A 24,727-nucleotide genomic window follows, 5' to 3' on the forward strand; every position below is an offset into this window, starting at 1 on the left:
CATGAAGCTACAATTTGTCTACCTATTACTTATTAGAGCAAAGTGCAGCCAGTTCCTTTCTGTTTATTTTGCAGTCGTTAAGAGTAAACAGTATACATGTCAGAACAACCTGAAGAACCATCTTATGAGCCAGGTATGTGAAATTCCATAACTGAGACATCACAAAAGGGGAATTCCTCGCTCAGCCCATTGTTCTTCACTGGAGTGTTTTGTAACTCGGATTATATCCCGTTTGAATTACCTTTCAGTTACAATTAGCAAACACCAATTAGCTACTTTCCCCAGTAGGCTCCTTCTAAATTACAAATAGCCACTATTGCTTTCTCTTTAGCCTCGGTTGCAGCCCACCTAGGAGAACGTACTCCAAAGATAAAAACCATGAGGAGGGCGACGGGAAACCTCCTCAGCTACTTTTCCCTAGTAAGTGGCTCAAGAATCCCATGTGGTGCTTGAGTTAGTGCCTGCCCTAGGGCAGAACACAATGGACAGACAGATGAACGGACACTGTTGCTTTATCTATCTAAGGGGCTATCTAGGATGCTGTCTAAATCGTCTGTCTGCTAGTTCTCAATTAGAAGAAGTTACTAGCAATAAAATATAACCAGCTCAAATCCAGTTAGAAAGGTAGCCACTAATAGCTACTGTAGATAAGGAAAACCATCCCCCTAAGAGCAAAATATAATCCAATGTTTTCCCCAAATCATAAATCTCCTCTCTGCCGCTGACCCTGTGCAATGCTCATACCTTTGGGTGGAACAGGCTCGAGGGGCTAAATGGCCTACTCCTGTTCCTATGTTCTATATGCACCCTAACTGATCCACACTACTTTATTGATTTGTGTGTGCATCAATCGTGAGAGTCTGTGCATGAATGCTGTTATATGCAGATATGCCCAATTAGGTGCACTCACACAAATTGTCAGCACTCATGCATGTGCAGACTTGATGGATTCGTGCACGTGTGCAATAAAACTCTGGGGCCACCTGCTGTCAGAGCTGAAGAAACACTGACTGTCAGTGTGGAATGCTGATGGTTAGCATGTATTAACACAACACTCCAACGTGCTAAAGGAGAACATCCTAACATGGGCAGAATTCAAGGTAGAGGCAACGTTCCATCTTGTGAATCACAGAGCTAGTGCCTCTCCTGACTCCCCTAATTCTGGTGAATGTTGAATTATTTTATACAATCCATGTTCCCTTACTTCATATATTACAGACCCACTCATATCTTCATTAATATTGTATTCAAAACATGATAATATTTATGCAAATCCATCAAAGTGCATTTAATGTTCTTGGTTCATTATTATTTGCATTTGCATAAAATCAACAGTCAGCCCCGTTCCTGCCCGAAAACCACTAACTGCCATATGAACTTGGATCAGAAATGTACCCACCAGGCAGATGCCTAACAATTAAATTCAATAGGGGTTCAATTACATAATTTGGAATTTGAGGCAATTTTAAAAGGGCAGGTCAGAAATTCTGCCCAGCAGCAAATCCGTTGAATAAATCTTAGCCGGACTGGTTTCACAAACTGAATTTAAAGGGACACTCGTCTGTAGGCACTCAGCCATTAGGATCTGTGTGCCATTGTGAATAGTGTATTTACAAGTCAGTTCTGAGTTTCCACTTTGCTTCTTTCTGATTGTTTCCCCCTTTTACCTGCCCCGGTTGAGCACTCACTGCTTATCATGGGGGCTGTTTTAGCTTCACTTCTTTGGATGGACAAACAGTTGGAGGAAGAGAAACAGCAGCTGCAGCCTGAACAATCAGAACAGGCAGCAGCTGGGCCTGTTAGAAGACAGCAGGTGAATGGATGGCCTGCTCGTCGAAAACCTCCCTGAGCTCGCAGGGTCTAGAGTTACTTTCTGGGAGCAGTGCAAGAGGAGGCTGCACTTCACCAGGTAGGCTGTCACTGTCCTATGTGGCCTGTTGCAACAGGACCTGTTGCCTGTTAGACCAGGGATCGTGCTTTGCCAGTGGCTGTCAAAGTCACCACTGCCCTTAAAATTTTCACCACAGACTCCTTCTAGGCTACTACAGGAGACATCACCCACATCTCCCAGTCTGCAGTGCACAGGTGCATCACACAGGTCACCAACGCCCACCTCGCTAGAACAAACTAGTACATTACCTTTGCGATGGATGCCAACAGCAATGAGAGACCTCTGGCATTTGCAGAAGTGGCTGGCTTCCCTTGTGTCCAAGGCATAATAACCTGCACTCATGTGGTTATCAGAGAACCATCAACATCTCCCACTCTCAACATCCTGGGGGGTCACCATTGAACAGAAACTTAACTGGACCAGCCACATAAATACTGTGGCTACAAGAGCAGGTCAGAGGCTGGGTATTCTGCAGTGAGTGACTCACATCCTGACTCCCCAAAGCCTTTCCACCATCTTCAAGGCACAAGTAAGGAGTGTGATGGAATACTCTCCACTTGCCTGGATGAGTGCAGCTCCAACAACACTCAAGAAGCTCGACACCATCCAGGACAAAGCAGCCCACTTGATTGTCACCCCATCCACCACCTTAAACATTCACTCCCTCCACCACCGGCTCACCGTGACTGCAGTGTGTACCATCTACAAGATGCACTGCAGCAACTCGCCAAGGCTTCTTTGACAGTACCTCCCAAACCCGCGACCTCTACCATCTTGAAGGACAAGGGTAGCAGGCGCATGGGAACACCACCACTTCCAAGTTCCCCTCCAAGTTACCATTCTGACTTTGAGGAATATCACCATTCCTTCATCGTCGCTGGGTTAAAATCCTGGCATTCCCGATGAAACAGCACTGTGGGAGTACCTTCACCCCAGGACTGCAGCAGTTCAAGAAGGCGGCTCACCACCACCTTCTCAAGGGCAATTAGGGATGGGCAATAAATGCTGGCTTTGCTAGCGACGCCCACATCCCATGAATGAATAAATTTAAAAAAGATGAACCAGCAGCTTATGTGAACAGGAGGGCCTAGAAATTCGGTAGGCTTAGCGCCGCTGTTGAGGCGCTAGAGGGCCTAGCGCCGGAGTTATGGCCAGTTTGGAAATTGAGTGGGTCCCTAAATCGGCGTTAGGCCGTTAGCGCTGCGCTGGCACCGATGACGTCATCGGTGTGCGCAGCGTCCCGGTTGCCATGGTAACCCGCCCGAACTCCGAAATTGACTTGCGGCCGCCTCGCCCGTGGCAGCCGCAAGCAACGTTCTGGCAGAGGTGCCTTACTGGACTTTGCGCCGGCGCATTAAAGGCCCCGCGGCGGCTGGCCGCTTTCCCGCCGGCCGCCTGGCCGCAGCTCCCTCCCCGGACTTCTCCCCCCCCCCCCCCCCCCCGGGACAGATGCAAGCCCGGCACTTGTCCGAGGTGCCGGGCTCATTTTTACAATGATTTTCGCGGGCCGCGGCCGGGTGCAGGCAGCTCCTCCTTAAGGGAAGGAGGAGGCCTGCACTTCCCGAACCTGCCGCACCGCAGCGGGCGCCGCAGCGCCGGAATAGCGCCGCAATTCAGCGCGTAGCGCCAGTTTTCAGGCGCAAACAGCTTTCAGTAGCGCCGGCAGCTGTTTGGGCGCAGAACTAGTGAATTTTTGGCCCGCCCAGCGCGACTTAGCTCCGGCACTAACTTCCGGCGCTAAAGCCGTCGCTGCGCCAAAACCCAATTTCTAGGCCGAAGAGTTTCCACTCCATGTTCCACAGAAGGATAATGCAAGTTTATGCCTGTTTTACTGGCAGCTGCCACAACACCTTCCTTCTGCAATGCTGATCCATCCTCCCACTTTTCCACCCATCCAGAATAGTTAGAGGATGGCTGTAGGGGGCAAAGGATATCCCCATCTCACCTGACTGATGACAAAACTCCATAACCTCACCACGCCTAAGCAACACAGGCACACTGAGAGCCATGAGACCTTCTTGAGCATCATAGAGTGTGCCATTGGCATTTTGAAGCAACGGTTCAGATGCCTTGATCTCTCTGGGTGCTCCCTACAATATGGCCCAGACAAAATGGCCACATTGTGGCGGATCGCCACCTAAACGGGCGCAATCCACTTTTCCGTCCGTGGACAATAAATCGGGCACCTTGCCTTTAAGAAGCATGCTGCCTTTAAGGCATGACAAAGGAGCGGGCGTCGCCCTCAGTGTGTACACAAAAGCGCGGGCGTCGCCCTCATTCAGTTTTTCGGGTTTAGCAGAGAGAAGAGCTGGGGCAGCCATCTCTCAAGAGAATGTAATAAAAGCCATGTGTTCCTCAGATCGGTTCGGCCTCCATTCGTGTTCCGCGGCTGCCTCAACATTGGTGACCCCGACGCTCAGAACGTATTCCGAGCACTGCAATGGCGGACACGAACGCAGTTTCCGTGAAACTGCCAGAGTTTTGGGAAAACCAGCCCAAAGCCTGGTTCCTCCAAGCTGAGTACCGATTCCGGCTGCGACACATCACCACAGATGGGACGAAGTATGACTACCTCGTCGCATCACTCGGTAGCTCCACAGTCACGAAGGTCTGGATAGCGCTGCAGAACTCACCAGAGGAGGGCAAGTATGCACATCTTAAGGCCGCGCTCCTTAAAAAATTTACGACCTCGACATACCAGCGAAACTGCCGCCTCCTCGACCTTCCAGGCCTCGGTGACGCCTCACCGTCAGACCTCCTCTCCCACATGCTCTCACTCACCGACGAGAGCCCACCCGGGTCCCTCTTCCGCACGCTGTTCATCCGCCAGCTACCTCCCAGCATCCGCCCAGCGATCGTGGCGTCCGGCCTCACGGACCTAGAAGCCCTGGCCGACGAGGCTGACAAGCTGCTGTCCGCTCACTCCAGCCGCGACGTCGCTCCGGACCTGGCAGCCACAAGGCCCAGCCACGGGGCCCACGGGGCCTTCGCGCCCCACAAACCCGGGCTACTGTTACTACCACGCACGGTTCGGCGCCAGGGCACAACGGTGCACACCTCCCTGCTCCTTCAAGTCCGCCCCCGTACCAGCCACCGCGATGGCCGTGGGCCACACGGGCTCCCTGCTGTACGTCATGAATGACAAAACCGGCCGCCGGTTCCTGTGCGACACTGGAGCTCAGCACAGCATCATCCCGGCCTCCGCCTTCGACATCCAAAAGGGCGAACGAGGACAGGCGCTGGCTGCCGCTAAAGGCTCGGACATCCGGACGTACGGCACCCGCACAGTCACCCTCGACCTCGCTGGTCGCCGCTACCGATGGGAGTTCATCACTGCCAAGGTACACTTCCCTCTCATCGGCGCAGACTTCCTGTGCGCCCACGGCCTACTGGTAGACATCCCTCGACACCGCCTCGTGGACACGAACACCATGTCCCCCATCCTGGGCGCCATGGCCCCCCGTCAACCCGCCGACATGGCGTCACAGTGCCACGCCCGGGCCACGGATGACTACTCGGCACTCCTGGCCGAATTCCCGGCCCTCACCAACCCGACCTTCTCCGCGGAGGTCGCCAAACACGGGGTGGAACACTTCATCCCCACCACAGGCCCCCCAGTGTACGCCCATGCCCGCAGGCTGGACCCGGCCAAACTGGAGATCGCACGGACCGAGTTTGCCACGATGGAACAGCTCGGCATCATCCGCCGCTCCAACAGTCCCTGGGCCTCCCCACTCCACATCGCCCCCAAACCAGGCGGGGGTTGGCGCCCCTGCGGGGATTACCGCCGCCTCAACGACGCCACCACCCCTGATCGGTACCCCGTGCCGCACATTCAGGACTTCTCGGCTAGACTGGCCGGCCGCTCAGTCTTTTCCAAAGTCGACCTGGTGCGCGGCTACCATCAAGTCCCCGTACACCCCACGGACGTCCCCAAGACGGCCGTAATCACACCCTTCAGGCTTTTCGAGTTCCTGCGGATGCCCTTCGGCCTCAAAAACGCGGCCCAGGCATTCCAACGGCTCATGGACTCGGTCCTTCGGGACCTGAAGTTTCTGTTCATCTACCTGGACGACATCCTGGTAGCCAGTTCCTCCAAGCAGGAACCCCTCGAACACCTTCGCATCCTGTTTGGGCGCCTCAGCGACCACGGGCTCATCCTCAGCCTAGCCAAGTGCCAGTTCGGCCTGGACAAGATCAACTTCCTCGGACACCACATCACCCATGCTGGGGCCATTTCCCTGCCCACCAAGGTGCAGGCCGTCCAGCAATTTCCCCACCCCACTACCATCAAAAGACTCCAGGAGTTCCTCGGGATGGTGAATTTCTACAACCGCTTCATCCCCAAAGCGGCGTCTCTCATGAGGCCCCTGTATGAAGCCCTCCAGGGCAGGAGCGGCAAGATGGCGGTCGAATGGACGGCAGACGTATCAGCCGCCTTCAACTCCACCAAGACCGCGCTCGCCGACGCCACCCTGCTCGCGCACCCACGGCCCAATGCCAGAGTAGCGCTCACCACGGACGCCTCCAACCACGCGGTCGGCGCCGTGTACGAGCAGTGGGTCGACGGCGCCTGGCAACCACTTGCCTTCTTCAGCCGCAACTACGCCCCCCGGAGGTCAAGTACAGCACCTTCGACCGTGAGCTCCTCGCGCTGTACCTGGCGGTCCGCCATTTTCGGTTTTTGCTGGAGGGCCACCCCTTCACCGCGTTTGTCGACCACAAATCCCTGACATTCGCAATGGCAAAGACAACCGACCCCTGGTCCGCCAGGCAGCAGCGCCAGCTCGCGGCAGTGTTCGAGTTCACCACGGACATCCAACACATCTCCGGCCGAGACAACGTGGTAGCCGACTGCCTCTCCCGCCCCGCCATCCACGCCGCACACCTGGCAGTTGACTACGCTCAACTCGCAGCAGACCAGCTCACGGACCCTGATCTGCTCTCCGCACCTACCAACCTACCAGGGCTACGCCTGGCCGACGTCGCCTGCGGCCCGACCGCAGTCACGGTCAAGTGCGACATATCCCTATCTCAACCTCGGCCCGCCGTCCCAGCGTCCTGGCGCCGCCGGGTATTCGAGATTCTCCACAACCTCTCCCACCCCAGCGCCCGCGCATCCATCAAATTGGTAGCCAACCGCTTTGTCTGGCGCGGCCTTCGCAAGGGTGTGCGTACTTGGGCCAACTCCTGCCTAGCCTGCCAACGGGCCAAGGTGCAGCAACACACGAAAGCACCCCTCGAGGAGTTCACCGTCCCTTCACGTAGATTCGACCACATCCACGTGGACATCGTCGGGCCCCTGCCGCCGTCGCAAGGCCACACGCACTTGCTGACGATCGTCGACCGCACCATGCGCTGGCCCGAGGCAATTCCACTGACCTCTACCACCACCGCCGACATTGCCAGAGCCTTCGTCAGCACCTGGGTTGCACGGTTCGGCGTCCCCTCCGACATGACGTTGGACAGAGGTCCGCAATTTACCTCTGAACTCTGGACCGCTATCGCACGCAATCTCGGGGTGACCGTTCACCGCACCACAGCGTACCACCCCCAAGCCAACGGACTGTGTGAGCGGTTCCACAGATCCTTGAAGGCATCTCTTCGAGCCAGCCTCCAGGACGATGCCTGGACCGACCGACTCCCGTGGGTCCTCCTCGGCCTGCGCTCCGCGGTTAAAGAAGACCTCCACACATCGGCAGCAGAGCTCGTGTACGGCCAGCCGCTGTGCGTACCCGGCGAGTTCCTGCCCACCGCCACGACACCCTGGTCAGCCGACCAGCAACGCCACGACTTCGCCTCACCGGCGCTACAGTTCGCCCCGGTGCCCATTGCCCGGCACGGCGAATCCACCTCACACGTCCCGTTAAGCCTGCACCAGGCACGGTTCGTTTTCGTCCGGCATGACGCCCACCGCGGACCCCTTCAACCCCCGTACGACGGGCCCTACAAAGTGCTACAGGCTGGGGACAGATTTTTCGCCCTACAAGTGGGCGACAGGACTGAAAAAGTGTCGGTTGACCGACTCAAGCCAGCACACTCGGAGCCCAGTGAGCAGGTCCCAGTAGCTCATCCACTGCCATGCGGCCGACCTGCCCTCAAGCCAGTACACCCGGCTGCTCCACGCCCGGCCGTTCCACGTCCACCGGCGTCCTACAAGAGCCGCTCCGGCCGGCCCATCAGACCGCCGCACCATCTCGTCCACACCTCCTAAGCGGATTCTGGGGGGAGCTGTGTGGCGGATTGCCACCTAAACGGGCGCAATCCACTTTTCCGTCCGTGGACAATAAATCGGGCACCTTGCCTTTAAGAAGCATGCTGCCTTTAAGGCATGACAAAGGAGCGGGCATCGCCCTCAGTGTGTACACAAAAGCGCGGGCGTCGCCCTCATTCAGTTTTTTGGGTTTAGCAGAGAGAAGAGCTGGGGCAACCATCGCTCAAGAGAATGTAATAAAAGCCATGTGTTCCTCAGATCGGTTCAGCCTCCATTCGTGTTCCGCGGCAGCCTCAACAACATCATTGTAGTTTGCTGCATTCTGCACAACCCGGCAATGCAAAGAGGATTGGGTTTGGAGGAGGCGCAACGACAATAAGAGATGTCATCAGATAAGGAAGAATTGGATGAAGGTGAAGGAGAATCACAAGAAGAAGGACCAGTAGAAGGCACTGCAGCGAGACAGACCAGGGAGCAGTTGACAGAACAGCACTTTTGGTGACCTCCTCAATCCCCCTGACATGAAAAGGCAGAAAAAGCCCCTCAGCATTAACAGTTCTTGTTATCCCTTCACAATTCCCTTGATTCTGCATTGAAGAACATTGAAATCATTCAGCCAACCTCTATATGAAAGAAATTCTGACAAATGCATACGAAGAAGCTGCACGGAGTAGAAACTATAGACCAAAGTTGCAAATGTAATAAAGGTATTGATTTTAATTCCAAACAAAATAATGTAGTGAATTATTTTATCACCTAAAATGATCAATCTATAGTGTTTTTTCTTAAAATAAGTTTTCTAACTCTACTACTCCTATGAGCTGCTCCTCCAGTGGCTTCAGCAGAGTTGCTGTTGCTCATGTTGGGAACCTTGAGATGCTCGTGGCCGGTGACACATGGGAGCTTGAGCCTGAGAGGGCCTGGTAGCAGACTGCAATACTTTGACTGCTGCCTGGGCAGTCTGGCCCAGCTGGCTTTCTGGCACCATGGTTGGTATTGGTTGAGGGGATGGCGAGGAAGCAGATGGGCTGACATCCTGAGAGAGGGCAATATGTGCCGCTCCCAATACGTCACTCTAGCATCCACTTAAAATCCGCTTGGAGTTAAAATCAGGGCCACAATCGTTCAAAGTATTTGGAGTTCTTTCTAGAATGTTTCTGTTGAAGATTATTGCCATGTGTCTAATTCATATACATACCATACACCCAACTGATACAGAACGTTTCAAAAGTTGCCAGGAACAGCAGACATGACCCACTGACTGCGTAGTAATCAAACAGCTGAAAAACATACATCCCACCCTAAGGGAAGAGAAACAGAGGCAAAGACCTTAGGTCCTGTGCAACGAAGACTGCATTTTAAATCATCGACAGTAACAATAAACAGGTGAATCCAAATCAATGACTGCTTTTCATAAAACATAAAATATTGACATGAAATGCTTAATTTTTTTGGCTGCTAGTTTAATAATCTTTGGATCTTATATTGGTAGAGATTTCTGGGCATTTTCAATATGCTCAGGATTGAAAACTTCATGATGATGTTCAAATCTGAAATAATTTAAGAAGGAAAAAACAGAACTTCATGCTGTGCTCCTGAGGTCAGTGAGAAGGATGGTCAGGGTCTGGGACTCAGTGAGAAGGATGGTCAGTGTCTGGGATTCAGTGAGATGAATGGTCAGTGTCTGGGACTCAGTGAGAAGGATGGTCAGTGTCTGGGATTCAGTGAGAAGGATGGTCAGGGTCTGGGACTCAGTGAGAAGGATGGTCAGGGTCTGGGACTCAGTGAGAAGGATGGTCAGGGTCTGGGACACAGTCAGAAGGATGGTCAGGGTCTGGGACTCAGTGAGAAGGATGGTCAGGGTCTGGGACTCAGTGAGAAGGATGGTCAGTGTCTGGGATTCAGTGAGAAGAATGGTCAGGGTCTGGGACTCAGTGAGAAGGATGGTCAGGGTCTGGGACTCAGTCAGAAGGATGGTCAGGGTCGGGGACTCAGTGAGAAGGATGGTCAGAGTCTGGGACTCAGTGAGAAGGATGGTCAGGGTCTGGGATTCAGTGAGATGAATGGTCAGTGTCTGGGACTCAGTGAGAAGGATGGTCAGTGTCTGGGATTCAGTGAGATGAATGGTCAGTGTCTGGGACTCAGTGAGAAGGATGGTCAGTGTCTGGGATTCAGTGAGAAGGATGGTCAGGGTCTGGGACTCAGTGAGCAGGATGGTCAGGGTCTGGGACTCAGTGAGAAGGATGGTCAGAGTCTGGGACTCAGTGAGAAGGATGGTCAGGGTCTGGGACTCAGTGAGAAGGATGGTCAGGGCCTGGGACACAGTGAGAAGGATGGTCAGGGTCTGGGACTCAGTCAAAAGGATGGTCAGGGTCTCTGACTCAGTGGGAAGGATGGTCAGAGTCAGGGATTCAGTGAGAAGGATGGTCAGGGTCTGGAACTCAGTGAGATAAATGGTCAGGGTCTGGGATTCAGTGAGAAAGGTGGTCAGTGTCTGGGACTCAGTGAGAAGGATGGTCAGGGTCTGGGACTCAGTCAGAAGGATGGTCAGGGTATGGGACTCAGTGAGAAGGATGGTCAGGGTCTGGGACTCAGTCAGAAGGATGGTCAGGGTCTGGGACTCAGTGAGAAGGATGGTCATGGTCTGGGACTCAGTGAGAAGGATGGTCAGTGTCTGGGATTCAGTGAGATGAATGGTCAGTGTCTGGGACTCAGTGAGAAGGATGGTCAGGGTCTGGGACTCAGTGAGAAGGATGGTCAGGGTCTGGGACACAGTCAGAAGGATGGTCAGGGTCTGGGACTCAGTCAGAAGGATGGTCAGGGTCTGGGACTCAGTGAAAAGGATGGTCAGGGTCTGGGACTCAGTGAGAAGGATGGTCAGTGTCTGGGATTCAGTGAGATGAATGGTCAGTGTCTGGGACTCAGTGAGAAGGATGGTCAGTGTCTGGGATTCAGTGAGAAGGATGGTCAGGGTCTGGGACTCAGTGAGAAGGATGGTCAGGTCTGGGACTCAGTGAGATGAATGGTCAGTGTCTGGGACTCAGTGAGAAGGATAGTCAGTGTCTGGGATTCAGTGAGAAGGATGGTCAGGGTCTGGGACTCAGTGAGAAGGATGGTCAGAGTCTGGAACTCAGTGAGAAGGATGGTCAGGGTCTGGGACTCAGTGAGAAGGATGGTCAGGGTCTCTGACTCAGTGAGAAGGATGGTCAGAGTCAGGGATTCAGTGAGAAGGATGGTCAGGGTCTGGAACTCAGTGAGATAAATGGTCAGGGTCTGGGATTCAGTGAGAAAGGTGGTCAGTGTCTGGGACTCAGTGAGAAGGATGGTCAGGGTCTGGGACTCAGTGAGAAGGATGGTCAGAGTCAAGGATTCAGTGAGAAGGATGGTCAGGGTCTGGAATTCAGTGAGATAAATGGTCAGGGTCTGGGATTCAGTGAGAAGGATGGTCAGAGTCAGGGATTCAGTGAGAAGGATGGCCAGGGTCTGGAACTCAGTGAGATAAATGGTCAGGGTCTGGGATTCAGTGAGAAGGATGGTCAGAGTTAGCCCTGTTCCTGGGACTAGGGGCAGGGTCACTGGCAAGGCCTAGGAAGGTAAGCATGAGCCAGGCCTGGTTAGTACCTGGAAGGGTGACCATCAGGGAAGACCAGGTGCAGAAGGTCATGGAAGGAGCCCCGAGAAGGGGCGGTTAGTAAGAAGGTCATGGAAAGAGCCCCAGAAGGGGCGGCTGGTGAGCAGGCCCGGGCGTTGGGCTGAAGATTGTCGGACAGGAGGAATGGTGAAAATGGAATGGCGGCGCGCATAGACGCAGCGGCTTTGCTTCTCCCAGGACGGTGCTATTTACGTTTAATGTTAATGTTATTTGTACTGGACTCATGGGAGCTTGCAAGATCACATTTCGTTGTTGATGTACTTGTGCATTGTACAACGACAATAAAGTTGAATTATTAATTATTATTAGAAAGGTGGTCAGTGTCTGGGACTCAGTGAGAAGGATGGTCAGGGTCTGGGACACAGTCAGAAGGATGGTCAGGGTCTGGGACTCAGTGAGAAGGATGGTCAGGGTCTGGGACACAGTGAGAAGGATGGTCAGGGTCTGGGACTCAGTGAGAAGGATGGTCAGTGTCTGGGATTCAGTGAGAAGGATGGTCAGGGTCTGGGACACAGTCAGAAGGATGGTCAGGGTCTGGGACTCAGTCAGAAGGATGGTCAGGGTCTGGGACTCAGTGAGAAGGATGGTCAGTGTCTGGGATTCAGTGAGATGAATGGTCAGTGTCTGGGATTCAGTGAGAAGGATGGTCAGGGTCTGGGACTCAGTGAGCAGGATGGTCAGGGTCTGGGACTCAGTGAGAAGGATGGTCAGTGTCTGGGACTCAGTGAGAAGGATGGTCAGGGTCTGGGACTCAGTGAGAAGGATGGTCAGTGCCTGGGACACAGTGAGAAGGATGGTCAGGGTCTGGGACTCAGTCAAAAGGATGGTCAGGGTCTCTGACACAGTGAGAAGGATGGTCAGAGTCAGGGATTCAGTGAGAAGGATGGTCAGGGTCTGGAACTCAGTGAGATAAATGGTCAGGGTCTGGGATTCAGTGAGAAAGGTGGTCAGTGTCTGGGACTCAGTGAGAAGGATGGTCAGGGTCTGGGACTCAGTCAGAAGGATGGTCAGGGTCTGGGACTCAGTGAGAAGGATGGTCAGCGTCTGGGACTCAGTCAGAAGGATGGTCAGGGTCTGGGACTCAGTGAGAAGGATGGTCAGGGTCTGGGACTCAGTGAGAAGGATGGTCAGTGTCTGGGATTCAGTGAGATGAATGGTCAGTGTCTGGGACTCAGTGAGAAGGATGGTCAGGGTCTGGGACTCAGTGAGAAGGATGGTCAGGGTCTGGGACACGGTCAGAAGGATGGTCAGGGTCTGGGACTCAGTCAGAAGGATGGTCAGGGTCTGGGACTCAGTGAGAAGGATGGTCAGGGTCTGGGACTCAGTGAGAAGGATGGTCAGTGTCTGGGATTCAGTGAGATGAATGGTCAGTGTCTGGGACTCAGTGAGAAGGATGGTCAGTGTCTGGGATTCAGTGAGAAGGATGGTCAGGGTCTGGGACTCAGTGAGAAGGATGGTCAGAGTCTGGAACTCAGTGAGAAGGATGGTCAGGGTCTGGGACTCAGTGAGAAGGATGGTCAGGGTCTCTGACTCAGTGAGAAGGATGGTCAGAGTCAGGGATTCAGTGAGAAGGATGGTCAGGCTCTGGAACTCAGTGAGATAAATGTTCAGGGTCTGGGATTCAGTGAGAAAGGTGGTCAGTGTCTGGGACTCAGTGAGAAGGATGGTCAGGGTCTGGGACTCAGTGAGAAGGATGGTCAGAGTCAAGGATTCAGTGAGAAGGATGGTCAGGGTCTGGAATTCAGTGAGATAAATGGTCAGGGTCTGGAATTCAGTGAGAAGGATGGTCAGGGTCTGGAACTCAGTGAGATAAATGGTCAGGGTCTGGGATTCAGTGAGAAGTATGGTCAGAGTTAGCCCTGTTCCTGGGACTAGGGACAGGATCACTGGCAAGGCCTAGGAAGCTAAGCATGAGCCAGGCCTGGTTAGTACCTGGAGGGGTGACCATCTGGGAAGACCAGGTGCAGAAGGTCACGGAAAGAGCCCCGAGAAGGGGCGGTTGGTAAGAAGGTCATGGAAAGAGCCCCAGAAGGGGCGGCTGGTGAGCAGGCCCGGGCGTTGGGCTGAAGATTGTCGGAATGGTGAAAATGGAATGGCGGCGCGCATAGACGCAGCGGCTTTGCTTCTCCCAGGACGGTGCTATTTACGTTTAATGTTAATGTTATTTGTACTGGACTCATGGGAGCTTGCAAGATCACATTTCGTTGTTGATGTACTTGTGCATTGTACAACGACAATAAAGTTGAATTATTAATTATTATTAGAAAGGTGGTCAGTGTCTGGGAATCAGTGAGAACGATGGTCAGGGTCTGGGACTCAGTGAGAAGGATGGTCAGGGTCTGGGACTCAGTGAGAAGGATGGTCAGGGTCTGGGACTCTGAGATGAATGGTCAGAGTCTGGGACTCAGTGAGAAGGATGGTCAGGGGCTGGGACTCAGAGAGAAGGATGGTCAGGGTCTGGGACTCAGTGAGATGGATGGTCAGGGTCTGGGACTCTGTCAGAAGGATGGTCAGGGTCTGGGACTCAGTGAGAAGGATGGTTAAGTTCTCTGACTCAGTGAGAAGGATGGTCAGGGTCTGGGACTCAGTGAGAAGGATGGTCAGGGTCTGGGACTCAGTGAGAAGGATGGTCAGGTTCTCTGACTCAGTGAGAAGGGTGGTCAGGGTCTGGGACTCAGTGAGAAGGATGGTCACTGTCTGGGACTCAGTGAGAAGGATGGTCAGGGTCTGGGACTCAGTGAGAAGGATGGTCAGTGTCTGGGACTCAGTGAGAAGGATGGCCAGGGTCTGGGACTCAGTGAGAAGGATGGTCAGAGTCTGGGACTCAGTGAGAAGGATGGTCAGTTTCTGGCATTCAGTGAGATGAATGGTCAGTGTCTGGGACTCAGTGAGAAGGATGGTCAGTGTCTGGGATTCACTGAGAAGGATGGTCAGGGTCTGGGACTCAGTGAGATGGATGGTCAGGGTCTGGGACTCAGTGAGAAGGATGGTCAGTGTCTGGGATTCAGTGAGAAGAATGGTCAGGGTCTGGGACTCAGTGAGAAGGATGGTCAGTGTCTGGGACTCAGTGAGAAGGATGGTCAGAGTCTGGGACTCAGTGAGAAGGATGGTCAGGGTCTGGGATTCAGTGAGATGAATGGTCAGTGTCTGGGACTCTGTGAGAAGGATGGTCAGTGTCTGGGATTCAGTGAGATGAATGGTCAGTGTCTGGGACTCAGTGAGAAGGATGGTCAGTGTCTGGGATTCAGTGAGAAGGATGGTTATGGTCTGGGACTCAGTGAGAAGGATGGTCAGGGTCTGGGACTCAGTGAGATGAATGATCAGTGTCTGGGACTCAGTGAGAAGGATGGTCAGTGTCTGGGATTCAGTGAGAAGGATGGTCAGGGTCTGGGACTCAGTGAGAAGGATGGTCAGAGTCTGGGACTCAGTGAGAAGGATGGTCAGGGTCTGGGACTCAGTGAGAAGGATGGTCAGGGTCTGGGACACAGTGAGAAGGATGGTCAGGGTCTGGGACTCAGTCAGAAGGATGGTCAGGGTCTCTGACTCAGTGAGAAGGATGGTCAGAGTCTGGGATTCAGTGAGAAGGATGGTCAGGGTCTGGAACTCAGTGAGATAAATGGTCAGGGTCTGGGATTCAGTGAGAAAGGTGGTCAGTGTCTGGGACTCAGTGAGAAGGATGGTCAGGGTCTGGGACTCAGTCAGAAGGATGGTCAGGGTCTGAGTCTCAGTGAAAAGGATGGTCAGGGTCTGGGACTCAGTGAGAAGGATGGTCAGTGTCTGGGATTCAGTGAGATGAATGGTCAGTGTCTGGGACTCAGTGAGAATGATGGTCAGGGTCTGGGACTCAGTGAGAAGGATGGTCAGGGTCTGGGACACAGTCAGAAGGATGGTCAGGGTCTGGGACTCAGTCAGAAGGATGGTCAGGGTCTGGGACTCAGTGAGAAGGATGGTCAGGGTCTGGGACTCAGTGAGAAGGATGGTCAGTGTCTGGGATTCAGTGAGAAGGATGGTCAGGGTCTGGGATTCAGTGAGAAGGATGGTCAGGATCTGGAACTCAGTGAGATAAATGGTCAGGGTCTGGGATTCAGTGAGAAAGGTGGTCAGTGTCTGGGACTCAGTGAGAAGGATGGTCAGGGTCTGGGACTCAGTGAGAAGGATGGTCAGAGTCAAGGATTCAGTGAGAAGGATGGTCAGGGTCTGGAATTCAGTGAGATAAATGGTCAGGGTCTGGGATTCAGTGAGAAGGATGGTCAGAGTTAGCCCTGTTCCTGGGACTAGGGACAGGGTCACTGGCAAGGCTTAGGAAACTAAGCATGAGCCAGGCCTGGTTAGTACTTGGAGGGGTGACCATCAGGGAAGACCAGGTGCAGAAGGTCACGGAAGGAGCCCCGAGGAGGGGCGGTTGGTAAGAAGGTCACGGAAAGAGCCCCAGAAGGGGCGGCTGGTGAGCAGGCCCGGGCGTTGGGCTGAGGATTGTCGGACAGGAGGAATGGTGAAAATGGAATGGCGGCGCGCATAGACGCAGCGGCTTTGCTTCTCCCAGGACGGTGCTATTTACGTTTAATGTTAATGTTATTTGTACTGGACTCATTGGAGCTTGCAAGATCACATTTCATTGTTGATGTACTTGTGCATTGTACAACGACAATAAAGTTGAATTATTAATTATTATTAGAAAGGTGGTCAGTGTCTGGGACTCAGTGAGAAGGATGGTCAGGGTCTGGGACTCAGTGAGAAGGATGGTCAGGGTCTGGGACTCAGTGAGAAGGATGGTCAGGGTCTCGGACTCAGTCAGAAGGATGGTCAGGGTCTGGGACTCAGTGAGAAGGATGGTCAGTGTCTGGGACTCAGTGAGATTAATGGTCAGTGTCTGGGACTCAGTGAGAAGGATGGTCAGGGTCTGGGACTCAGTGAGAAGGATGGTCAGGTTCTCTGACTCAGTGAGAAGGGTGGTCAGGGTCTGGGACTCAGTGAGAAGGATGGTCAGTGTCTGGGACTCAGTGAGAAGGATGGTCAGAGTCTGGGACTCAGTGAGAAGGATGGTCAGGGTCTGGGACTCAGTGAGAAGGATCTCAGTGAGAAGGATGGTCAGGGTCTGGGACTCAGTCAGAAGGATGGTCAGAGTCTGGGACTCAGTGAGAAGAATGGTCAGTGTCTGGGACACAGTGAGATTAATGGTCAGTGTCTGGGATTCAGTGAGAAGGATGGTCAGGGTCTGGGACTCAGTCAGCAGGATGGTCAGGGTCTCTGACTCAGTGAGAAGGATGGTCAGGGTCAGGGATTCAGTGAGAAGGATGGTCAGGGTCTGGGACTCAGTGAGAAGGATGGTCAGTGTCTGGGACTCAGTGAGAAGGATGGTCAGTGTCTGGGACTGAGTGAGAAGGATGGTCAGGGTCTGGGACGCAGTGAGAAGGATGGCCAGTGTCTGGGACGCAGTGAGAAGGATGGTCAGGATCTGCGACACAGTCAGAAGGTTGGTCAGGGTCTGGGACTCAGTGAGAAGGATGGTCAGGGTCTGGGAGTCAGTGAGAAAGGTGGTCAGGGTCTGGGACTCAGTGAGAAGGATGGTCAGTGTTTGGGACTCAGTGAGAAGGATGGTCAGCGTCTGGGACTGAGTGAGAAGGATGGCCAGTGTCTGGGATTCAGTGAGAAGGATGGTCAGTGTCTGGGACTCAGTGAGAAGGATGGTCAGTGTCTGGGACTCAGCGAGAAGGATGGTCAGGGTCTGGGACTCAATGAGAAGGATGGTCAGGGTCTGGGACTCAGTGAGAAGGATGGTCAGGGTCTGGGAGTCAGTGAGAAAGGTGGTCAGGGTCTGGGACTCAGTGAGAAGGATGGTCAGTGTTTGGGACTCAGTGAGAAGGATGGTCAGCGGCTGGGACTGAGTGAGAAGGATGGCCAGTGTCTGGGATTCAGTGAGAAGGATGGCCAGTGTCTGGGATTCAGTGAGAAGGATGGTCGATGTCTGGGACTCAGTGAGAAGGATGGTCAGTGTCTGGGACTCAGCGAGAAGGATGGTCAGGGTCTGGGACTCAATGAGAAGGATGGTCAGGGTCTGGGATTCAGTGAGAAGGATGGTCAGGGTCTGGGATTCAGTGAGAAGGATGGTCAGGATCTGGAACTCAGTGAGATAAATGGTCAGGGTCTGGGATTCAGTGAGAAAGGTGGTCAGTGTCTGGGACTCAGTGAGAAGGATGGTCAGGGTCTGGGACTCAGTGAGAAGGATGGTCAGAGTCAAGGATTCAGTGAGAAGGATGGTCAGGGTCTGGAATTCAGTGAGATAAATGGTCAGGGTCTGGGATTCAGTGAGAAGGATGGTCAGAGTTAGCCCTGTTCCTGGGACTAGGGACAGGGTCACTGGCAAGGCTTAGGAAGCTAAGCATGAGCCAGGCCTGGTTAGTACCTGGAGGGGTGACCATCAGGGAAGACCAGGTGCAGAAGGTCACGGAAGGAGCCCCGAGGAGGGGCGGTTGGTAAGAAGGTCACGGAAAGAGCCCCAGAAGGGGCGGCTGGTGAGCAGGCCCGGGCGTTGGGCTGAGGATTGTCGGACAGGAGGAATGGTGAAAATGGAATGGCGGCGCGCATAGACGCAGCGGCTTTGCTTCTCCCAGGACGGTGCTATTTACGTTTAATGTTAATGTTATTTGTACTGGACTCATTGGAGCTTGCAAGATCACATTTCATTGTTGATGTACTTGTGCATTGTACAACGACAATAAAGTTGAATTATTAATTATTATTAGAAAGGTGGTCAGTGTCTGGGACTCAGTGAGAAGGATGGTCAGGGTCTGGGACTCAGTGAGAAGGATGGTCAGGGTCTGGGACTCAGTGAGAAGGATGGTCAGGGTCTCGGACTCAGTCAGAAGGATGGTCAGGGTCTGGGACTCAGTGAGAAGGATGGTCAGTGTCTGGGACTCAGTGAGATTAATGGTCAGTGTCTGGGACTCAGTGAGAAGGATGGTCAGGGTCTGGGACTCAATGAGAAGGATGGTCAGGTTCTCTGACTCAGTGAGAAGGGTGGTCAGGGTCTGGGACTCAGTGAGAAGGATGGTCAGTGTCTGGGACTCAGTGAGAAGGATGGTCAGAGTCTGGGACTCAGTGAGAAGGATGGTCAGGGTCTGGGACTCAGTGAGAAGGATGGTCAGGGTCTGGGACTCAGTCAGAAGGATGGTCAGAGTCTGGGACTCAGTGAGAAGAATGGTCAGTGTCTGGGACACAGTGAGATTAATGGTCAGTGTCTGGGATTCAGTGAGAAGGATGGTCAGGGTCTGGGACTCAGTCAGCAGGATGGTCAGGGTCTCTGACTCAGTGAGAAGGATGGTCAGGGTCAGGGATTCAGTGAGAAGGATGGTCAGGGTCTGGGACTCAGTGAGAAGGATGGTCAGTGTCTGGGACTCAGTGAGAAGGATGGTCAGGGTCTGGGACGCAGTGAGAAGGATGGCCAGTGTCTGGGACGCAGTGAGAAGGATGGTCAGGATCTGCGACACAGTCAGAAGGTTGGTCAGGGTCTGGGACTCAGTGAGAAGGATGGTCAGGGTCTGGGAGTCAGTGAGAAAGGTGGTCAGGGTCTGGGACTCAGTGAGAAGGATGGTCAGTGTTTGGGACTCAGTGAGAAGGATGGTCAGCGTCTGGGACTGAGTGAGAAGGATGGCCAGTGTCTGGGATTCAGTGAGAAGGATGGTCAGTGTCTGGGACTCAGTGAGAAGGATGGTCAGTGTCTGGGACTCAGTGAGAAGGATGGTCAGTGTCTGGGACTCAGCGAGAAGGATGGTCAGGGTCTGGGACTCAATGAGAAGGATGGTCAGGGTCTGGGACTCAGTGAGATGAATGGTCAGTGTCTGGGAATCAGTGAGAAGGATGGTCAGGGGCTGTTAGTCAGTGAGAAGGATGGTCAGAGTCTGGGACGCAGTGAGAAGGATGGTCAGGGTCTGGGAGTCAGTGAGAAGGATGGTCAGGGTCTGGGACTCAGTGAGATGAATGGTCAGTGTCTGGGACTCAGTGAGAAGGATGGTCAGGGTCTGGGACTCTGAGATGAATGGTCAGTGTCTGGGACTCAGTGAGAAGGATGGTCAGGGTCTGGGAGTCAGTGAGAAGGATGGTCAGTGTCTGGGACTCAGTGAGAAGGATGTTCAGGGGCTGGGAGCCAGTGAGAAGGATGGTCAGAGTCTGGGACTCAGTGAGAAAGATGGCCAGGGTCTGGGACTCAGAGAGAAGGATGGTCAGGGTCTGGGACTCAGTGAGATGGATGGTCAGGGTCTGGGACTCAGTCAGAAGGATGGTCAGGGTCTGGGACTCAGTGAGGAGGATGGTCAGGGTCTGGGACTCAGTGAGAAGGATGGTCAGAGTCTGGGACTCAGTGAGAAAGGTGGTCAGTGTCTGGGACTCAGTGAGATTAATGGTCAGTGTCTGGGACTCAGTGAGAAGGATGGTCAGGGTCTGGGACTCAGTGAGAAGGATGGTCAGTGTCTGGGATTCAGTGAGATGAATGGTCAGTGTCTGGGACTCAGTGAGAAGGATGGTCAGTGTCTGGGATTCAGTGAGAAGGATGGTCAGGGTCTGGGACTCAGTGAGAAGGATGGTCAGGGTCTGGGACTCAGTGAGATGAATGATCAGTGTCTGGGACTCAGTGAGAAGGATGGTCAGTGTCTGGGATTCAGTGAGAAGGATGGTCAGGGTCTGGGACTCAGTGAGAAGGATGGTCAGAGTCTGGGACTCAGTGAGAAGGATGGTCAGGGTCTGGGACTCAGTGAGAAGGATGGTCAGGGTCTGGGACACAGTGACAAGGATGGTCAGGGTCTGGGACTCAGTCAGAAGGATGGTCAGGGTCTCTGACTCAGTGAGAAGGATGGTCAGAGTCAGGGATTCAGTGAGAAGGATGGTCAGGGTCTGGAACTCAGTGAGATAAATGGTCAGGGTCTGGGATTCAGTGAGAAAGGTGGTCAGTGTCTGGGACTCAGTGAGAAGGATGGTCAGGGTCTGGGACTCAGTCAGAAGGATGGTCAGGGTCTGGGACTCAGTGAGAAGGATGGTCAGGGTCTGGGACTCAGTGAGAAGGATGGTCAGTGTCTGGGATTCAGTGAGATGAATGGTCAGTGTCTGGGACTCAGTGAGAATGATGGTCAGGGTCTGGGACTCAGTGAGAAGGATGGTCAGGGTCTGGGACACAGTCAGAAGGATGGTCAGGGTCTGGGACTCAGTCAGAAGGATGGTCAGGGTCTGGGACTCAGTGAGAAGGATGGTCAGGGTCTGGGACTCAGTGAGAAGGATGGTCAGTGTCTGGGATTCAGTGAGAAGGATGGTCAGGGTCTGGGATTCAGTGAGAAGGATGGTCAGGATCTGGAACTCAGTGAGATAAATGATCAGGGTCTGGGATTCAGTGAGAAAGGTGGTCAGTGTCTGGGACTCAGTGAGAAGGATGGTCAGGGTCTGGGACTCAGTGAGAAGGATGGTCAGAGTCAAGGATTCAGTGAGAAGGATGGTCAGGGTCTGGAATTCAGTGAGATAAATGGTCAGGGTCTGGGATTCAGTGAGAAGGAAGGGACTAGGGACAGGGTCACTGGCAAGGCTTAGGAAGCTAAGCATGAGCCAGGCCTGGTTAGTACCTGGAGGGGTGACCATCAGGGAAGACCAGGTGCAGAAGGTCACGGAAGGAGCCCCGAGGAGGGGCGGTTGGTAAGAAGGTCACGGAAAGAGCCCCAGAAGGGGCGGCTGGTGAGCAGGCCCGGGCGTTGGGCTGAAGATTGTCGGACAGGAGGAATGGTGAAAATGGAATGGCGGCGCGCATAGACGCAGCGGCTTTGCTCCTCCCAGGACGGTGCTATTTACGTTTAATGTTAATGTTATTTGTACTGGACTCATGGGAGCTTGCAAGATCACATTTCGTTGTTGATGTACTTGTGCATTGTACAACGACAATAAAGTTGAATTATTAATTATTATTAGAAAGGTGGTCAGTGTCTGGGACTCAGTGAGAAGGATGGTCAGGGTCTCGGACTCAGTCAGAAGGATGGTCAGGGTCTGGGACTCAGTGAGAAGGATGGTCAGTGTCTGGGACTCAGTGAGATTAATGGTCAGTGTCTGGGACTCAGTGAGAAGGATGGTCAGGGTCTGGGACTCAGTGAGAAGGATGGTCAGGTTCTCTGACTCAGTGAGAAGGGTGGTCAGGGTCTGGGACTCAGTGAGAAGGATGGTCAGGGTCTGGGACTCAGTGAGAAGGATGGTCAGTGTCTGGGACGCAGTGAGAAGGATGGTCAGGATCTGCGACACAATCAGAAGGTTGGTCAGGGTCTGGGACTCAGTGAGAAGGATGGTCAGGGTCTGGGAGTCAGTGAGAAAGGTGGTCAGGGTCTGGGACTCAGTGAGAAGGATGGTCAGTGTCTGGGACTCAGTGAGAAGGATGGTCAGCTTCTGGGACTCAGTGAGAAGGATGGCCAGTGTCTGGGATTCAGTGAGAAGGATGGTCAGTGTCTGGGACTCAGTGAGAAGGATGGTCAGTGTCTGGGACTCAGTGAGAAGGATGGTCAGCTTCTGGGACTCAGTGAGAAGGATGGCCAGTGTCTGGGATTCAGTGAGAAGGATGGCCAGTGTCTGGGATTCAGTGAGAAGGATGGTCAGTGTCTGGGACTCAGCGAGAAGGATGGTCAGGGTCTGGGACTCAATGAGAAGGATGGTCAGGGTCTGGGACTCAGTGAGATGAATGGTCAGTGTCTGGGACTCAGTGAGAAGGATGGTCAGGGGCTGTTAGTCAGTGAGAAGGATGGTCAGAGTCTGGGACGCAGTGAGAAGGATGGTCAGTGTCTGGGACTCAGTGAGAAGGATGTTCAGGGGCTGGGAGCCAGTGAGAAGGATGGTCAGAGTCTGGGACTCAGTGAGAAAGATGGCCAGGGCCTGGAACTCAGAGAGAAGGATGGTCAGGGTCTGGGACTCAGTGAGATGGATGGTCAGGGTCTGGGACTCAGTCAGAAGGATGGTCACGGTCTGGGACTCAGTGAGAAGGATGGTCAGGGTCTGGGACTCAGTGAGAAGGATGGTCAGGGTCTGGAACTCAGTGAGAAATGTGGTCAGTGTCTGGGACTCAGTGAGATTAATGGTCAGTGTCTGGGACTCAGTGAGAAGGATGGTTAGGTTCTCTGACACAGTGAGAAGGATGGTCAGGGTCTGGGACTCAGTGAGATGAATGGTCAGTGTCTGGAACTCAGTGAGAAGGATGGTCAGGGTCTGGGACTCTGAGATGAATGGTCAGTGTCTGGGACTCAGTGAGAAGGATGGTCAGGGGCTGGGAGTCAGTGAGAAGAATGGTCAGTTTCTGGGACTCAGTGAGAAGGATGTTCAGGGGCTGGGAGCCAGTGAGAAGGATGGTCAGAGTCTGGGACTCAGTGAGAAAGATGGTCAGCGTCTGGGACTCAGAGAGATGGATGGTCAGGGTCTGGGACTCAGTCAGAAGGATGGTCAGGGTCTGGGACTCAGTGAGAAGGATGGTCAGGGTCTGGGACTCAGTGAGAAAGGTGGTCAGTGTCTGGGACTCAGTGAGATTAATGGTCAGTGTCTGGGACTCAGTGAGAAGGATGGTCAGAGTCTGGGACTCAGTGAGAAGGATGGTCAGTGTCTGGGACTCAGTGAGAAGAATGGTCAGTGTCTGCGACTCAGTGAGAAGGATGGTCAGTGTCTGGGCCTCAGTGAGATTAATGGTCAGTGTCTGGGATTCAGTGAGAAAGATGGTCAGGGTCTGTGACACAGTCAGAAGGATGGTCATGGTCTGGGACTCAGTGAGAAGGATGGCCAGGGTCTGGAACTCAGTGAGATAAATGGTCAGGGTCTGGGATTCAGTGAGAAGGATGGTCACAGTTAGCCCTGTTCCTGGGACTAGGGGCAGGGTCACTGGCAAGGCCTAGGAAGGTAAGCATGAGCCAGGCCTGGTTAGTACCTGGAAGGGTGACCATCAGGGAAGACCAGGTGCAGAAGGTCATGGAAGGAGCCCCGAGAAGGGGCGGTTAGTAAGAAGGTCATGGAAAGAGCCCCAGAAGGGGCGGCTGGTGAGCAGGCCCGGGCGTTGGGCTGAAGATTGTCGGACAGGAGGAATGGTGAAAATGGAATGGCGGCGCGCATAGACGCAGCGGCTTTGCTTCTCCCAGGACGGTGCTATTTACGTTTAATGTTAATGTTATTTGTACTGGACTCATGGGAGCTTGCAAGATCACATTTCGTTGTTGATGTACTTGTGCATTGTACAACGACAATAAAGTTGAATTATTAATTATTATTAGAAAGGTGGTCAGTGTCTGGGACTCAGTGAGAAGGATGGTCAGGGTCTGGGACACAGTCAGAAGGATGGTCAGGGTCTGGGACTCAGTCAGAAGGATGGTCAGGGTCTGGGACACAGTGAGAAGGATGGTCAGGGTCTGGGACTCAGTGAGAAGGATGGTCAGTGTCTGGGATTCAGTGAGAAGGATGGTCAGGGTCTGGGACACAGTCAGAAGGATGGTCAGGGTCTGGGACTCAGTCAGAAGGGTGGTCAGGGTCTGGGACTCAGTGAGAAGGATGGTCAGGGTCTGGGACTCAGTGAGAAGGATGGTCAGTGTCTGGGATTCAGTGAGAAGAATGGTCAGGGTCTGGGACTCAGTGAGAAGAATGGTCAGGGTCTGGGACTCAGAAGGATGGTCAGGGTCGGGGACTCAGTGAGAAGGATGGTCAGAGTCTGGGACTCAGTGAGAAGGATGGTCAGGGTCTGGGATTCAGTGAGATGAATGGTCAGTGTCTGGGACTCAGTGAGAAGGATGGTCAGTGTCTGGGATTCAGTGAGATGAATGGTCAGTGTCTGGGATTCAGTGAGAAGGATGGTCAGGGTCTGGGACTCAGTGAGCAGGATGGTCAGGGTCTGGGACTCAGTGAGAAGGATGGTCAGTGTCTGGGACTCAGTGAGAAGGATGGTCAGGGTCTGGGCCTCAGTGAGAAGGATGGTCAGTGCCTGGGA

General features: G+C 53.5%; 1 protein-coding gene across 3 annotated transcripts in view; it reads right to left on the bottom strand.

The window, feature by feature from the left end:
- The window catches only part of LOC147106180 (sodium- and chloride-dependent GABA transporter 2-like), a 135,169-nt gene that overhangs the window by 9,419 nt on the left and 101,023 nt on the right, over nt 1-24,727 (bottom strand). For all 3 annotated transcript variants that reach the window (XM_086009040.1, XM_086009039.1, XM_086009041.1), the window contains exon 11: nt 9,304-9,406. In XM_086009040.1, coding sequence (XP_085865166.1) covers nt 9,304-9,406 — 103 coding nt within the window. The remainder of the gene's footprint in view (nt 1-9,303; nt 9,407-24,727) is intronic.

The sequence above is a fragment of the Somniosus microcephalus genome, chromosome 16 (assembly GCF_052327205.1).
Source record: "Somniosus microcephalus isolate GS21.2 chromosome 16, FLI_Smic_1.0, whole genome shotgun sequence".
NCBI lineage: Eukaryota > Metazoa > Chordata > Chondrichthyes > Squaliformes > Somniosidae > Somniosus > Somniosus microcephalus.